Below are 17,497 nucleotides of genomic sequence, written 5' to 3'. Positions count from 1 at the left end.
CCGCGTGACCCGCGCCGGCCAACCTGCGCGCGGGGATTTGGGGGCAAAGCGCGGCCCCGCGAGCAGCTGCGGCGGGAGAGCGGCGGGCCGAGAGCGTGAGTCGCCCGCTCGGCGCTGCCTGCTGCCCAGCCGCCCGCTGCGCGCAGCCATGTCCGAGGAGAAGCCCAAGGTAAGGCCCGGCGGGCGCGGGCCGGGCCCCGGACTCGGCCCCCCCGCCCGCGTCGCCCCCGTGTCCCAGGCCCCGCCGCCCTCCGCCGCCGGCCTCCGGGCCCCAGGCCCGGCGGCGTCGCCAGGCCTCCCCGCCTTCCTCCCCCCTCCCCTCTCCAACCCCCGCCTCCCCCTCCCCGCACCGCCCGGCCCCCCTCCCCCGCACGTCCCGCCCTCCGCCCAGGCCCCGCCCCGCCCTCGAGCTTCGCCCCTGCCCGGGCCCCGCCCCCCGGCTCCCTCCGCCCAGACTCCTCCTCCGCGGTCCGAGCTCCACCCCTCCGGTGGGCCGAGTCCGGGAGAGCGGGCGATTCTAACCCGGGTCCTCCTGGCTGCGACCCTCTCCCTCCGCTGACATCGCGCCCCCGTCCCCAGTCCCTCTCTGGGACCGCCTCTCCCCAGGACCTCTTCCCTCGCCGGGACCCTCCCCCACTACGCCCCTTACGCGGGGACCCACGGTCCGGGCCGGCGTGGGCCCTACTGTCCCGCGTGCGCGGGGCCCCCTCCTTAGTCCTCACTGCGGAGCGCCGAGAGGGCGCAGGCTGGTCAGGGGCTCTGAGAGGCCGGACCCGTCTGGACGCACTGCCGCCCCCAGGGTGTGCGCCCACCTCCCGTCGCTGTCACCCGGTGTGCGCTCCGCACTCTGGTGCCCTGGCCGGCAGTCCTCGCGAAGGCCCGCGGTTGTGCTAACTAGTCTTAAAAACAGGTTTCTGGAGCTCTTCGTCTGCACTCTTGGGGTCTTTTTGAAGTGGACCATCTGCTGCGCATTGAGTGCTTTGCGTGCAGGCTCCCGCTGACCCCGCTGATGCTGGAGGTTGAGCTGAGGTTGGGGCCCCCGGTCACGGAGCCCCTCCCTGGTCGGGATCACACGGTGGGGCTCCGGAAGCTGCCCTCTCCTGTGAGAAAGTCACCCTCCAGGAGCCTCCTCCCTCCAGGTGCAGTTGGAACTGCCTTTGCTTTTCACGCTTGGGGAGACCAAATGTAAATGCCCTTTCTTTATGATTTCTAGGTGGCCTCCTCTTACTGTAGTTTATAGGCAACGAAATACACACAGTACCATCCCTTCAGTGTGTTTAAACTTAACTCTCCCACGTGGTCAACGTCCAAGGCCCGATTCAGTAGAATAAACTTGTTTTAACTACTTCCAAGGCAACTGTATGGTTGTGCCTCATGCCCCACCAGTGCCCACTGTGCCTGCCGGGCACTGCTCCCTACCTGGAGCCACTCTCTCCTCTGGGCCTGGAGAGGAGAGGGTAGGAGGTGCACTCCCAGGCCACCTTGGCAGAAAGAAAACCTTGTGGATTAGTTGGGAAAGACAGTTTGCCTCCCCTGGAGAGCTCAGGCGGGGGAGTGACGGTGTGAACTGTGGTTCTGGCTTTTAGGCTCCCCTCCCCTCCCTTCCCCTCCCCTCCTCTCTTCTAAGTTCCTTTGTTTATTAGGGATTCACCGGGGGTCTGGGACAGGCCATTTGTTCTTGGTGTCTTTCTCTGCCTGGTCCACCCTCTTTCTGTTTGTTTTGTGTTCTGGCCCCTGTGTCTCTTTGTTTTGAACACACCCATATTTTTTCATTAAAAAAGCAAATGCATCCTCTATCCACATGCAAAAGAATGAAGTTGGACCTTTCTTAACGCCATATGCAAAAATTAAGTCAAGATGGTTCGAGGACTTAAATGTAAGACCTAAAACAATAAAGCTTTTAGGAGAAAACATAGAACAAAAGCTCCATGACATTGGACTTGGTGATGATTTCTTGGATATGACACCAAGGGCACAGGTAACATGAAAAAAATAAACTAGACTCATGAAAATTAAGAAATTTTGTACATCAAAAGACACTGTGAACAGAGTAAAAAGCCAACCCACAGAAGGGGAGAAGATATTTTCAAATCACTATCAACCAAAAAAAGGACCACAGAAGGCTGCAGATAAGAAAAGAATTTATTTGGGGTGTTAAGAATTGCAATTTGGGAGACACAGATTTGGGTAAAACCGAAAGAGCTTTCGAGGAAGAGAAAGAATCAGGGGCTTTATAATAAAGGCGAAAGCCACGAGGCTGAGCTCTGATGCAAGAAAGGAGATATTTGTCCTTAAGGGATGGCTGTCACGAGTTGTTTTAGGGTCAGGGTCCCACAGGCATCTTGAGTTTCTGGCAGGTGTCCTGGATGCCTTTGTCAGGACAGGACGTGGTCACAGGGTCAGATTCCGTCCGGGCTGAGATGAGCGTAAAGTCCGTCCTCAGTGGCCTCCTGGCTCCGTTAGAGAGGCTCTCTGAGCAACACTGACTCCATTTTGATTTTCCTTCCACATCGTATATCTGATAAAGGATCAGTATCCAGAATATATAGAGAACTCCTAAAGCTCAACAACAAGAAATAAGCAACCTGATTCAGAAATGAGCAAAAAAACTTGAATAGACATTTCTCCGAAGAAGACATACAAATGGCCAAGAAGCCCATGCAAAGATGCTCAACATCACTGATTATCAGGGAAATGCAAATCAAAACTACAGTGAGATATCACCTCACCCATTAGGATTGCTGCTTTCAAAAAACAAAAGAGAAAACAACAAGTGCTGGCGAGGAGAAGTTGGAATTGGTGGTGGGAATGTAGAATGGTGCAGCTGCTGTGGAAGAGAGTATGGGAATTCCTCAGAAAGTTAAAAGTAGAATTACCATATGATCCAGCAGCTCTACTTCTGGGTATAGACCCAAAATGATTGAAAGCAGGGCCTCAAAGAGATATTTGTGCACCGATGTTCATAGCAGTATTACTCACAATAGCTAAAATTGTGGAAGAACCCAAGTGTCAGTTGGTCCATGGATGAATGGATAAGCAAAACTTGGTCTATGCATACAACAGCATATTATTCGGGCCTGAAAAGGAAGGAAATCATTTTAGGATTTCCTAAACACATGCTACAACAGGGATGAACCTTGAAGACATTATTATGCTGAGTGACATAAGCCAGTCACAAAAGGACAAATACTGTGTGATTCCACTTACAGGAGGTCCCTGGGGGAGTCAGACTCATAAGGGCAGAAGAACGGTGGGGGCCAGGGGCTGGAGGGGGAGGAGTTAGTGTTCGGTGGGGACAGAGTTTCGGTTTTACAAGATGAAAAGAGTTGAGAGGTGGATGGTGGCAATGGTTGTATTTTATACTACTGAACTGTACGCTTGAAAATGGTTAAGGTGGTAAATTTTATGTGCATTTTAACACGATGAATAAATGGAAAAGAAATCTTACCTGTAAATGCAAGGTGGTACCCTGGATTGGATCCTGGAACAGAAAAAGGGTATTAGTGGAAAACCTGGTGAAATACAAAAGAGCTTGCAGTTCCGTTGCGGTGTGCCAGTGTTGGTTTCTTGGGTGTGATGGGCACTGCCATACGTGAGATGTTAACACGGGCGGGGCTGGTGTAGGAGTGCACTGTGCCTCGGTATTGCAACTTTTCTGGAAATGTAAGATTATTCCAAAATAAAACCTTTATTTGAAAAAAAGGAAAAGCAGCTGCATCCTCAGTCTCTGGGGAGTGATCCTGGGGCCCCAGCTCCATCAGAGGAGGCCCCTTGCTGGAGCCTCGCCTCCTGGGGCCGCTTCTCGGGCCAGCCCGAGCTCCCCTACTGGGGTCTCCAGGGGCCAGAGTGCTGAGTGGCCTCCTTTCCTCTCCCCCTCCGTGAGGCAGGGAGGCGGCGGGGAAGCGGCGGGGAGTGGGTCCCGGGGGAGGAAGGGGAAGCAGCAGGGAAGGAGCAGAGAGCCCGCGGCGGCCGGACCTGCCGGAGCCTCAGGAGGAGGAGGACGAGAGCACGTGGCTGGACAGCGTACAAACCCGCTTTGGTCTCCATCCTAGCTCGTCTGCAGGTTGACTCAGGGGTCAGCTTCATCATTTTGCTAAAAAATAAACAACTCCTGTCTTCCCCAGCGGTACTCTCAGGCTGAGCCTCTGCTCTGAGCACGAGCTTCTTGCATCAACTTCCAGTAGTTTCCAGGGGCCAGAGACCCCTGCTACGGGATCATGTCAGGATAGAATATGGCGGTGACCCCGTCCAGGTGGGACTGGTGGCACGGAACGGACTTGAGGGTGGCCCTCCCTGGGTGGCGAGCAGGGAAGCTGCGGGCCATCTGGACCCCAAGCCACTTGCAACCCGCTTTCCCGGCCGGAAACGTCTGTCGTTTGGTCTCATTCACCCGCGTGCGTAAGTATAAATCACCTGTGCATATGTGCGGTTCCTAGTCTCATGAGAGCGATCTTAGAACAAAGATGGATTTTCTCTCCATTGTTTTCTGGATCTATTGAGCAGATTTTCCCCCTTGAATTGACAGTCTGTGGAAACACTAGATTGGCAGGGCATTTCCTGACTCAGCAAGTAGAAGTTAAAAATAAGTTCTGTGTAGAAATCAAACACTCACACGAGTGACTGAATTGCTGGGGAGTTTTAAGAAGTAGCTTGGTTTTAAGACTTAAAGAAAGACCAGCAGCCACGCAAACACTTGCCTTTAAAGTGGTGTTTGTGGGGCGACGGGCTGGAGGCCGAGATTCATGTCTCTTTGCAGGAGGGAGTGAAGACGGAGAATGACCACATCAACCTGAAGGTGGCCGGGCAGGATGGCTCCGTCGTCCAGTTCAAGATCAAGAGGCACACGCCGCTCAGCAAGCTGATGAAGGCCTACTGCGAGCGCCAGGTGTGGGGAGGGGTCCCGGAGTGTGTGCGCGTGCCTGTGTGTCTGTGTGTGTGCACACCTCCCCCGGAGGCGCTCCCCTCCAGGCTGGCCGGTCACTCCCTCTTCAGCCACACGGTTGTCCCCGGTCAGGGGTGGATGTCTGGCGATGTCTTCGTGGCGCTGTTGGAATCAGAGTGGTGGCTTCGCCTGGGATTCCATCCCTCCACCTTTGCGTCTGTGGAGCCACTGCCCTTGGCACAGTTCGGTTTCCAGACGATGCTTGGTTCTTGCCCTTTGTTTACTACATTTCAAAATAAGGAGCCGATGCTCGTATGCCCTCCCACAGTGACCAGAGAGACTGACCGCCCGGAGTGTGGCGCGTGTGTTACGTGTGAGCGTGACTGTGCCCTTGGGCCCCTCGGTCCCCTGTGCTCTCTGATGCTCCTGCCGGTCTCTCCCCCCGAGCCCGTCCTTTCAGGTGAGGCAGCTTTTCTCAGGATGCTTCGGAAATACTGGACCTTTGTTAGTTTCCGTTCTTGGCTTTGATAAATCCTTGCCTTGGGCTTTCTGTTGTTATTATTAAAAACACCCTACAAAATCTCCATTCCTAACTCTTTTTCTCCCCACTTTTTAGACCTTGTTCCTCAGAGGAGATCACCTTCAACTCCAACTTTTTTTTTCACTTTTCTTTGGTAAATATGCTTGTGCTTCTATTGCTTCACGTTTTTTGATTTTGGAGATTTTTTCGCCTGTGAAAGGTGGGACTTCAGGTCTGGCCCGCCAGCCGTACATCCACCACCCGCGCTTGCACACAGCTCCTTCCCTGGACTCCAGACCATCGCTCTGGAATCTCCTGCTTCTGTCCTGACTGGGGCAGCGCCAGCCCTGAGCCACACAGCAGCCTGTGAAGATTTCTGGCTCTTGTCTGAGTCCTGTTTCTCCTGGTCTGGTGGTGGTTGTGTGTGTCATTTTCTGGGGGCCCATGGTTAATTTATGCCCTGAATTTCCCGCCGTGCTGCACCGTCCCCCATGTTCCTGGGTCTTTTGCTTTCCCTTCGTCCCTCCCAGGGCCCCTCCCCCCCTGCCCCACCTGAACTGCTGCTCAGCCATCATCCCATAGCTGCCTCCTGTGTATGTTCTGGATTAATCTTCCCCTGTTTTGATGGAGCATATCTTCCAGTATCTTGCTCAGAAAGGGTATGAAAAATACTGCAAAATACTGCACGTCGGAAAGTGATTTGCTTTATAAACCTTCACGCTTGAATGTTTGAGTGCACATAGGTTGCAGTTTTCTTTTCTTGGAGCTATTGCATCATTTTCGTCTAGTTTCCAACGCTGGTGTGGAAAGTTCAATGGCATTCTGATTCTCTCTCCTCTGCGGCTTGCTTTATCTCTGATAGCTTTTGGGACCTTGTTTTCGTGATTTGAGGCAGTTTTACCATTTACTCTTCTGGGCACATTCTGGGCCTTTTCGGTCTAGAAACTCATTTTAGTTCAGGAACTAGACCTTCTGTTAGTTCTTTGGTAATTTGTGTCCCTCTCCACTGGAATTCCCATCCGGCTTGCAGTTACCTGCTCCAGGTGTGTTCAGTTGGATCATTTCCTCCCATCGTGCACTGCGTTTTGTTGCTATTGGTCTCTGTTCTGGGAGGTTTTCTCAACTCCCGTCTTCCCACTTTTTATGGACGGTCTTGTTTCTGTCATGATTTCTGATTTTTAAAAGTTCTTGTTCTTTCCCGTTTTCTGAGGCTCCTTTTTCCCCGGGGGAACTTTCTGTTGTTTTCTGTCTCCCTAAGAGCTTCAGGTGTGTGTATGCATCTGTGTGCGCGTGTATACGAGTGCGTATGTGTGTGTGCGCGCGCGTGTGTACGAGTGTGTGTGTACGCGTGTGTGTACGCGCGTGTGTACGCGTGGTTATGTGTGCACGTGTGTACGCGTGTGTGTGCGCGTGGCTGTGTCTCTGCACATCTTTGCGTGTGTACGCTTGCGTGTGCACGCGGCTGTGTCTCTGTGCGCATCTTTGAGTGCGTGTGTGCGCGTGCATGTGTACGCGTGCCTGTGCGCGCGGCTGTGTCTGTGCGCATCTTTGCTTGTGTACGCGTGCATGTGCGCGCGGCTGTGTCTCTGCACATCTTTGAGTGCATGTGTACGCTTGCGTGTGCACGCGGCTGTGTCTCTGTGCGCATCTTTGAGTGCGTGTGTGTGCGCGTGCATGTGTATGCGTGCCTGTGCGCGCAGCTGTGTCTCTGTGCACATCTTTGAGTGCGTGTGTGTGCACGCGTGTGTACGCGTGCGTGTGTGCGTGACTGTGTCTCTGCGCATCTTTGAGTGTGTGTGTGTGTGTGCGCGGCTGTGTCTCTGTGCGCATCTTTGAGTGCGTGTGTGTGTGCGCGTGTGTACACGTGCGTGTGAGTGCGCGTGTGTGCGCGCGTGTGTGCGTGGCTGTGTCTCTGTGCGCATCTTTGAGTGCGCGTGTGCGCGCGTGTCCCGGCGTCCTCTGATCCTTCCTCCCGCTGTGCCCTCCTCATCCCTTTTTTTCTTCTTTGCTTTGACCCCTCACACATTGGTCTTTCTTTAACTGCTCTCTCTCCCTGGGTGACGGCTCGTATTTAAGCATGAAGCACTAAAAAGCTGGTGGAAAGCTGCACACCTGGTGTGTGGATGGGGCCCGCGTGTTGTCGCGGGGTGGCCTGCCCGGGTGGGTGTTCTGTGGGGGTCCCAGTGTTGCAATCTGTGAGTCTTTAAGTCTCCCCGGAGTGGCCCCCAGGCTCCCGCCTGGGAGCGCGGCGGCTGGGAGGAGCAGCCCGGCGGGGCGCCGGGTGTACTGGCCGTCACTCGCCTGCCTCCGCTGGCCACCTGTCACTGCCCCGTTTGTGCCTGTGTCCCCAGCCCAGGGCTCTGAGTCCACCTCTCCAGAACGGGGACCTTCTGCCTGTGGGAGGGACAGTGCCCGACCTTGGGGCTGGGGGCCCTGCTTTGGGAGTCGGATATGGACTTGCCAGCAGTCATCCCAAATCAGCTGCATCGCTGCCTCTTACACCTGTGTGCCCGGCCCCTGCCCTTCTCGGGGCTCTTGTTGTCCGCCCTCCTGCCCCCCAGTGCACCGCATCCTGACCTTGGGGTCTAGGGTCCACAGCCCTGTAGCTTCCAGCCCGGAGGTGACGCCCTGTGTCTGCTGGCCTGGCCCCTCTCCTGTTTTCTTTGTCCTTGTTTATGCCTTTTTTTGTTTCTGTATGTCACAGCAGTAGGTTTCAGGAGGGAGCAGAGATGGGTGTTTTAGTCCTGTCTGTCCTGAGGAACTAGCTGTGCCCCCGACCACGTCCAGCTGTTCCCTCGGGAGGCAGAAGGGCCGCTTCCCAGCTTCAGGCAGGCTGCTCGTCACATGCCTCAGGGTCGCCCGACCTATTTCTGAGAATTGTTTAAAGGGGAGGAAGTGATGGTGCCAACGGTGTCGAAATTCTGCTCAGCGCCTGGAGGGAAGCGAGAGGGATGGATGAGGGCGGAGCCCCAGGAGCTAGAAGGTGCTAGAACGGCAATGTCTGAAAGGTTGTTCTGGGGGCATCACATGAGCTAGATTGCAGCCCCACTGGTGAGGCTTCGTAGTCCACTGCGTCGTAAATCTGTATATTCAGAAATCTGGTGTTTCCACATAAATGTGTGATTCTTTTTGAATTAATGTGTTAGCTGAAAATGTTTCATGATGATTGCTTTTTCTTTTCAGGGCTTGTCAATGAGACAGATTCGATTCAGGTTTGATGGACAACCAATTAATGAAACAGACACCCCAGCACAGGTAGGAAAGCCAACCCTGTCTATACTTGAGGGCTTCTTCTGATCTGCATTTCATAACTGCCATTTGGAATACTTGCATTTGAGAGTCACCGATTGCTTCTCACATAGAAAGAATACCTTACATTTTCTTTCTTTTTTTCTTGGCCGCACCAAGTGGCTTGCGGGATTCTAGTTCCCCAAACCTGGGCCCTCGGCAGTGGAATTGCAGAGTCCTAACCACTGGACCACCGGGGAATACCCACCTTACCTTCTCTTTATTTATTAAAAAAAAATTTTTTTTTGGCTGTGCTCTACGGCATGTGGGGTCTCAGTTCCCCGACCAGGGATTGAACCTGTGCCCCCTGCAGTGGAAGCGTGGAGTCCTAACCACTGGACCTCCAGGGAAGTCCCTACATTTTCTTAATGGCTTTAATTATTAGATCATTTGATTTTGTAATTTTGAGGCTCAGTTTTCGAATGAGGAAAACGTCCTTTGTCAGCCTCTTGTGTGTTGGGAGAAGGAGTAGGAGGGCTGGGTGCTCGGCAGAGGTGCTCCAGAGACAGGGACAAGGCCTGGGCCTGGTCATCCCCGCCGCCGTCTCCAGGCTGTGGGCGAGCCGGGCACATGCGGTCACCACCCACTTGCAGCCTGGGCACTGGGTCTGCAACGTTAGCCAGTTTGTACTTTTCAGTAAAACTTTATAGACACTTGTTTATTTGTAACAGGACTTAGTGTTTCTATCAGGTCAAGCCCCTAATGTTGACCGTTTCTTTGTTAGGGGAAGCTTGGGGAATAAGCGGGCTTGTTGGAAATTTACAGCTCAGCCTCTGTCCCCGGGTGCCCACCGAGGGCAGCTCGGGGCTCAGGCACCTCAGGGTGGTGTCCCTGGCGTGGGCGGGGGCAGCTCTGAGACCCTGGCGCCCAGCGGGGTGGGAGCCCTTCCTGTGACGTGAGGATACTCACCGCCCCCTCTGTGCCTGCAGCTGGAGATGGAGGACGAGGACACCATCGACGTGTTCCAGCAGCAGACGGGGGGGTCCGGGGCGGCCAGCTGCCTCTGCGGTGCAGCCTCTAGAGCCACCGTCCCCTCGTGTCACTGCGCTCGTGTTCGCTATTGAACAGTGAAGGTGTGACCATGCCCACCCCAGGGAGGCTCAGACACCGAGGACATTCCCCAGAAGGACTTTGCTCTCTGACGTACTTGAGTGCGGCCGCGGGGATGTCCACGGCTTCCCCCAGCCCATCACCCCGGTACCTCTGTTTGGGAAAAATGCATGGCGAGGGGTTTTGGTTTTGTTTTTACTTTCATTTTTGTTTTTTCTCCCTCCTATGACATTTCCCCCAAACTTGTGGCCTGAGTGCCCACTTTCCGTCTAGGTGGGGCTCTTACCCCAGCTATTGGCCCCTATTCCAGTCGTGTAGAGAACTCACGTCACTGCTCTGGGGGTGTTTCTTTGGGGTGAGTTTTGGGGACACGGTCGGGATGGGAGACAAACTTTCACTTACTGTTTCTCGCTGGCACAGGTTTTTTTTAATGCTAAATATTACAAGTGTAAGCTTTGTCAGAATATAGTAAAGTTGAAGGGAAAATACTGGAATGTTTCTTAAAAGGTAAGAAGTTCTTCAGTAACGTGGCCCCGTATGGGGCCTGGGGCCTAGGACCCATCACCACCCATGGCCAGTCATGCTGTTCGGGTGCAGTGAAAATTGGCTTTTCCCCTTTCCTTAACAGGGAAGAAGTAATTCCCACATGTCTCACCTGGTAATAGTGCCGGGGCCTCAGATTTCTTCCAGTATTTGCTTCTGATGAATAACGATGGTCTGTATATAAAAAAGGAAGATTGAGTATTGCTGTTTTGCAGTTAACGTTTTTGTGTAAAAGAGCTGCTTCAAAGTATGGTTTTGGCGGCTCCAGGTCATGCGGTTATGATGTGAAAGACGGCTCCAGGTTCTCCCCATGGGCTGTGCTCTGCTCCCCAAGTTGGTATGGAGTTTACGTGTTACATGTGATTTCAGTTCTGTGAAGCATTTGGGGTCTGTCCCGGTTAAACTCCGATAGTTGTCCTGTTGCCCTTGTGTGTGGACCCACTGCCGCCGGATGGCCCGGCACTGCTTGTTCGGGTCACCTGGGCAGCACGACCACCGTCATCTCTTGTTTGGCTGGCATCTCGCTGAAGATGTCTGCTTTTCCTTTGTATTTTGCTCTTCGGGCACGGGTGGGATGTCTGCTGGCTCTGTTGTGTTTATTCCTGTTTGTACATTATTTGTTGTCCTTTACTACTGTCAACAGTAAATATAGTTTGGTATTCTGTCTCTCGGCTTGTATTCAATACTGCGTTTGGAGCTTGGGCACTGTGTCACATTCAGTATTTGCAGCGACCCTCCAGCGAGGCCACTCAGACTTTGATCTAAAGGCCGGTTCACCGCTGCCCCCCTTCTGCACCCGCGCAGGCTTCCCAGGCGGGTGGCGTCTCCTGCCGAGGCCACCCCCTCACCCTCAGAACTCTCCTCCTTCCTCTCCTGGGCGTCCTGGGTGGAGGGTCGCCGTTACTCTGGGCTTCTCGATATTTTTGGTGTTTGAGTATAAGACTTTTCCTTGGTGCAGTTGACAACCTACTCACTCATCTGTTTGACACGGAAGTGAGTTGGCACTAATTTGAGAACTTCCCTGCGTGCTACGCTGTGACAGCACCAGGGTGCATTGGGTGAGGTGAGCGCGAGTTGAAAGCTCAAGGGCAGCTGGGCAATGGAGCACTTGATTCGCTTACAGCAGCAGCAGCAGGAGGTGGGTAAAGGCACAGCACAGGGATTGGGTCGTTTGCCAGATGCCGCGGCGGGGGGTGAAGCCCAGCAGGGCAGCCCCTGCACTTGAGCCGAGAGGGACACGTCAGGGTGCCTTAGGTTAGGAGCAGCGCTGTTCCCTTGGGAACCTTAGAACAGTGCTGCCTGACCGAAGAGCAGGCAATGTCCTGGAGGTTGTCTTTTATCTTAGAAATGTATGCAGATTGTGCATTCGGAATAATCTGTTGATACCAGTGTTTTTAAAATATTGTTACCTAAACCCAACTCCCAGAATCTTTGGGTTAAATTGATGCTTCAGTAGGAGACAGGCCCTATTGATGCTGTTATTGGTGCCCTTGGTCCCAGCTGGCACTTTCTCAGTTTCGGTACCGCAAGTCCCACGTCCCAGGACCCCTCAGTTCCAGGTACATGGGCGGTGCCAGCCTGGCTGTGCTGCAGGGCACAGGTGGGGAAGCATGTGTTAACATTGGCTCTGCCACGAGACACAGCTTCCATGGAAAGGAACTGCAAAAAGCAGATCCTTTTTGTACCTCAGAACTTCAGTTCCCAAAGAAACTAGTTTATTCTGAACTTGCTGGCCTGTCCAGTGGGCCAAAGCCTCTAACTATTGATACCACACACCTGCTACTGAGAACCCTGGGGATACCAGGACCGACTGACCGAGCAAAGAGTTGCCAGATTGAGTGAATAAAATACAGGGTGCCCAGTTACACTTGAATCTCAGAGAAGACGTGCGGAGGGGGCCCGCTTCCCTGAAGGCGAGGCCGTCCCACCAGCCACAGTGAGGTGAGAGCCTTCTGTTACGTTGAGCACCTCATATTTTGGGTTTTTGTCACTTGAAACTAATCCTGGTACAAGCTGTGAATACACACACTGCTCTACAACAGGAAAATGATGTCACAAAGACAGCAGTGACACAGACGTGGACGCAGTTAAGAAAATACCCTGCATCTGACAGGCGCTGTTGTCTGAGCGTCATAACGTTGATGACAATGCTTTTCATCACCCACACTTCCTTTAGGTGGCCAAGTGGAGTTTTCCTTTCGTCTCCATGGGAACCACACCGTCTGACCCCTGACCGGCTGGGGGGGGGGTGGGGTGTGGTCTGATCGCAGAGAGGGCAACTACTTGAACAGGAGAAGGAAACCTCATGAGTATTTGTGCAAATCCATTACTCTTTGGAACTGTCTAAAAGTACTGTGTTGTTTCTATAAATCACCATGGTCATTTGAAAAGACAGTGTCAGACTGAATTTTTGTGACACCTCTACCGCAAAATATGCACCATTGTGAGGTTTGTGCGAATTGTTTGATTTTATTGAACTCGACAGATACCTCCTGCCACGTCCAGGTACTGAGGCTGCATCCAGGAACACATGAGACAAGAGCACCCTGCCCTCATGGGACGTGTTTCTGGTTACAGGAGACAGATAAGTTGTGTACTATGCTAGAAAATTATACAGGACATTACGTAGAAATTCTATAGAGGAGTACGTTGGATATGTGTTGTGAAGATAAAAACTTTTCTTTTTTAAAAGGTGCATATATCCTTGCCACAAAGCACTAAAGGTGCTGACTTTCTCTGAAGTAAGAATGGGGTTCTAAGAGGCATAAACAGATCAACAGATCAGTGGGCCAGTCAGTAGAACCACCATGAATGTTACGGGAAAAAAAAGACTCGCCCGTCTAGTTATCCGATGCACATTACTCAGTGGAGAAGCCAGAGCAGCAGCGGGGGCGGGGGGTGGGGGGGGATGTATGGCCTGAGGAAGATGACAGCCCCTTGCTAGCCTCCTGAAGCAGTGGCCTGGGGGACTGCCAAGGGGGCCGTGGGGAAGTCTGGACCCGCTGCCTCTGGGAGCTGCTGGTCAGCAGGCTGGCGGTTGGGAGGGGAGCCCATCCACACCTGGGGTGGGGGAGGTCTGGCCGCTGCTCTGCTCCCTCCTCGAGCTCCCAAAGCTCCTCTCTTGGCCGAGTGGAATCCAGAACCACACCGACACGGCATAAAACCGCCACAATCGCCAATCTCACTTTTTCAAACCTAAAGCGTTGTGAGGGTAGCCACCGGGGCACCAAATGTGTTGCGCGTGGATTCTCCCTCTTACTGCAGCTGGGCCTGAAAGTCGCCTCCTCTGAACTGCACGGGTGACAGCGAGAGAGCCCCGACACGGTCCACGGTGTACCTTCAGCAAATAGTCTGAACGACATCTGCTCATCCGGCCCGCGAGTGGCCAGCCCTGCCCACCGCCCCCCTCGTCCGCCCTCCCCGCCGTCTCCATTCTCTGTCCACGATCCTCCATCCCCGTCCCCGCCGTCGGGGCCGCCCTGAGGCCAAAAGGCCGGAACAGGCGGTTCACACACACTCTGCAGGCACTCGCTGCTCCGGGATCTTCTGCAGAGCTCCCTACCGGAATCCGGATCCCCGGAAGCGGCGTTGACCCCACAAAGCGGCTTAGGGCCCCGCCCCGCCCACAGCGCACGCGCCCCACCCCGCGCAGGCGCCTTGCGTCCCGGAAGGGCTCCTGTGCCCCCGCGGCGACCCGGAAGCGGCCCGGGCTTCGGGCGGGAGGGAGGAGCGCTGAGGAGGCGAGGCCGACGGCGCAGCTGTTGCCCGGAAGATGGCGGGGACGGCGCTCAAGAGGCTGATGGCCGAATACAAACGTGAGTTCGGGGCCGCGCGCCGCCCCTCGGCCCCCCGCCGGGCCCCGCGCCCCCTCCCGCCCGCTGCTGGCGGCCGCCCCGACGTTCGGGTGCGGGGCGTGGACTCGGTCCGCCGCCGAGCCCGGCCCGTCTGTGCGCCGTCGGGGCGGGTTTCGTGCGGTCGCCGGGGGCCGCCCGCGACCCCCGGCGGGGAGAAGCCGGCGCGGCGCTGGTCTGGGGACCCTGGGCTCCGGCTGTGCCAGTAACCGGAGGGCTCCCCGACCCAGCCTCGCGGACGCCGGCGGGCCGGGCGGAGAGAGCTCACCGGCCTAGTGAGAAGTTGCGGGAAGCGTCCTAGGAGGGGAAGCGCGTACTGATGAGGCGGAGGCGAAAGGTCAGATTTGGGTTTTCTCTTTAACGAGGGAACAGGGTTTTTGGACAGTGCCACCTGCCATTCTTCCCGGGTAGCGTTGCAAAAGCCTCCTTCGTGCTTTCGTAGCCCGCAGAATTTTCTGATGTTTGGGGAAAGCAAAGGGAGAAGCGAGAAGCGTGTTCTCCCTTTTACAGCGGAGGCTCCCTTGGAGGAGTCGCTGTGAGAAGCCGGGGATGGATGCCCTTGTGTTTGCTGGGCGCAAGGTGGGCGGGAGCCTGCTGGGGGTTCACACCTGCCTCTGCTTGTTAGCTGTGGACCTTGACCTCGGACGTCGCCCTCTGCCTCTCCGCGTCTGTGGAGATGGTGCTTAGCCAGGTACCTGACAGCTGGCTCTCCGCAGCGTGAGCTGTTCCTTTTGTCATTACACTGAGGACACTTTCCGAAGAAACTGGAACATAAACTAAAATAACGAATGTCGTAAAGCTAACTGGTAAATACGCACGCAGCTGAGTTTCCTAAACCATCTTGGCGGCACTGCGCAGCGGGTGTCAGTGTTTGGCTAGAGCAAACCACAGAGTTGCAAATGCAGGCTCGTTAAAATAAATGGTTAGATAACGCTCACCATCTAGTGTTCTCTAAAGTAAGAATGTATATTTAGGTGAGACTTTGGGGGGCAGAGTGGGGGAAGAGATGGTTCCCCCTGAACAGAGGGTTGGAGATGGGGGCCGTTGCCTCTGTCTCCTCATGGGAAACCTGGCTGGGGGTCAGATGTTTGGGGACACGTGCCATTTCCTGCCATCCTGGTCTGTGTCGCTGCATCTGTTTTAGTTTATTTGGCCCTGTTTCTAGACTGCCAGCAGGTACTATTTTCTCGTTTCTGTAGAGAAGGACTCTGTTAAACCCCTGCATGGGGAATTTAGGTGACTGCTTCAGCCCGGTCTTTGCATTGTTGAACTTGTATTTCCTAATATTTTCCCCTTTTCTGTGCTTACAAAAGTCCCATCCAGTATCTCAACCATGTTGTCAATTTGTAGTAATAAAACGTAAATAGCAGTTGACTTCCAAAGCTGTGTCACAGAAGCGTATCGTGTGTGTTTTTATGTGTAAATATACGACATTTTGGAGTGTGTCGCAGACAGAGCTCTACAGGTGTCTCCCCAAGACTCCCGTACCCCGGTTACTCAATCAGACACCGACCTGGGCACCGTGTGAAGGGACTTTGGAGATGTTGTTTACGGATAACTAACGAGCTGACATTAAGATGGGGAGAGTGTCCTGGGTTATGGAGGTGGAGCCCCATTGTCACGTGAGGCCCCCAGACGGGAGAGGAGACAGGAGAGGGGAGGCAGGAGACCCAGCGCAGGAGGAGCACCCCCTGCCGTGGCTGGGCCAGGAGCTGAGGAACACGGTGGCTTCTAGAATCTGAGAATGACCCCGGCTGACAGCGGTGAGGGCCCTGGAGCCTCCGTCCTGCAGCTGCAGGGAGCAGGATTCTGCCAACCCTCTGAATGAACTTGGGGCGGCAGCCTTGTGAGGCTCTTGGCAGAGAACCAAGTGGCCTGTGCGGTGCCCAGGCTCTGACACACGGAAGCCGCGAGATCATCAGTGGGTGTTGTTTTCAGCCACTGAGTTTGTGGTCATCGTCACATCAGCCGTAGAAAATGACTCCATTGTGTTGCTGGGGACGGGGGTTGTTGATGTGGTATCTTAGGAACATGATAAAATCCCACTTAGTGATTCTTGTCTTTTGTGTCTTAGCATCTGGTTTGCCCTCCTACCACATTCTAAGGCGGCACATCCAGTAGAAAGGTAGGCTTTACAGAAGCAACTTCTGTGCGGAATGGGTTTAGGTAGATTTGGATGGGGTTCAGGCCCCCTGTCTTGTATTTGGAATAGTCACAGAGCTGCAGAAACTCAGAGGTGGTAGGACCTTGGATATGATTCCATTCAGGCCCCTAATTTTACAAATTTTATAGGAAATTGAATAACAGACAAAATGATTTGCCCAGGTTCTTACAACCAGAAAAAAGGAAAGACAGGAAAAGAAACAAGGTGTCTTAAACCGATATCTTTTCTCCATGTTTTATCTGTTTTATCTTCATGCATTCATCTAGCCTTTTCTAGGAGTATCAGAGATGGACTTAGGTATTAGTTGCCAGGGCTGCCGTAACAGAGTAGCACAACACAACAGAAATGTATCCTCTCACAGCTCTGGAGGCCGGAAGTCCCAAATCAAGGTGTTGGCAGGGCCAGGCTCCCTGCAGAGGCTCTAGGAAGGATCCTTCCTTGCCTCTGCCAGCTTCTGGGCATTGCTGGCAGCCCACGGTGCTCCTTGGCTAGTGGTAGCAGAACTCCCGTCCCTGCCCCTGTCTTCCCGTGGTCGTCTTCCCTCTTATAAAGACACCAGTCACTGGTTTAGGGCTCATCCTAATCCAGCGTGATCTCGTTTTAACTTGATTACATCTGCACAGCCCCCGTTTCCAAATAAGGTTATTTTCACAGGTTCTGGGGGACACTGTTCAACCCAGTACAGTGTCTAGTAGGAACCCCGAACTTACAGGTGTGGCACCGAGCCGCTGTGCTCCTGCTTCGTTGTTGTCCCACAGCCTTACCTGTCTCAGTGGCGGCCTCATTCTTCCAGCCGTTTGGGCTCAAAACCTTAGATTGGTCTTTTGAGGACTCACCTTCTTCTGTATCCAAGTGTAACCTGTTGACCTGCCTTCAGACTTTATTCGTTTATGCGGAGTCCAGTGCTGGCTCAGGCCGCTCGCCTCCGGCCTGAGTAACTGCAGCCCAGCCCTGACGGCGGTCTGCTTCTCTCTTGCCCCGCTTGGCTCGGTTCTCAGCACAGCAAAGTCAGATCAGGTCGCTCTGTCCAGAAGCCCTTGCAGTGACTTCTCAGGCTCTGTGTGCTCCGGCCCTTCTCTTGCCTCTGACCTCACTGACCCCTGCGCCCCGGCGCGTCTCCCCAGCCCCACTTGGTGGCTGCAGCAGCGCACTCCTCTTGGGGTGTCGGCCCTTCCTCGCCCTGCTCCCCTGGAGACACC

General features: G+C 54.2%; 2 protein-coding genes across 6 annotated transcripts in view; both read left to right on the top strand.

Annotated features, from left to right (window-relative positions):
* On the top strand, positions 1 to 10,949 carry SUMO3 (small ubiquitin like modifier 3). Its single transcript, XM_036851128.1, has 4 exons — positions 1 to 169; positions 4,757 to 4,885; positions 8,586 to 8,657; positions 9,620 to 10,949. Exons 1-4 carry the CDS (start codon positions 149 to 151, stop codon positions 9,752 to 9,754), a joined length of 357 nt encoding a protein of 118 aa, XP_036707023.1. The 5' UTR covers positions 1 to 148; the 3' UTR covers positions 9,755 to 10,949.
* A 3,047-nt stretch (positions 10,950 to 13,996) lies between these two features.
* UBE2G2 (ubiquitin conjugating enzyme E2 G2) overlaps positions 13,997 to 17,497 on the top strand; it is a 29,448-nt gene continuing 25,947 nt past the window's right edge. For 2 of the 5 annotated variants that reach the window (XM_036850776.1, XM_036850778.1), the window contains exon 1: positions 13,997 to 14,098. In XM_036850776.1, coding sequence (XP_036706671.1) covers positions 14,056 to 14,098 — 43 coding nt within the window. In that variant the 5' untranslated portion in view covers positions 13,997 to 14,055. The remainder of the gene's footprint in view (positions 14,099 to 17,497) is intronic. The other 3 variants (XM_036850780.1, XM_036850777.1, XM_036850779.1) reach the window with 3 other exon arrangements.

This window comes from Balaenoptera musculus, chromosome 4 (assembly GCF_009873245.2).
Source record: "Balaenoptera musculus isolate JJ_BM4_2016_0621 chromosome 4, mBalMus1.pri.v3, whole genome shotgun sequence".
Lineage (NCBI taxonomy): Eukaryota > Metazoa > Chordata > Mammalia > Artiodactyla > Balaenopteridae > Balaenoptera > Balaenoptera musculus.
This window is presented reverse-complemented; position numbering and strand designations above follow the sequence as displayed.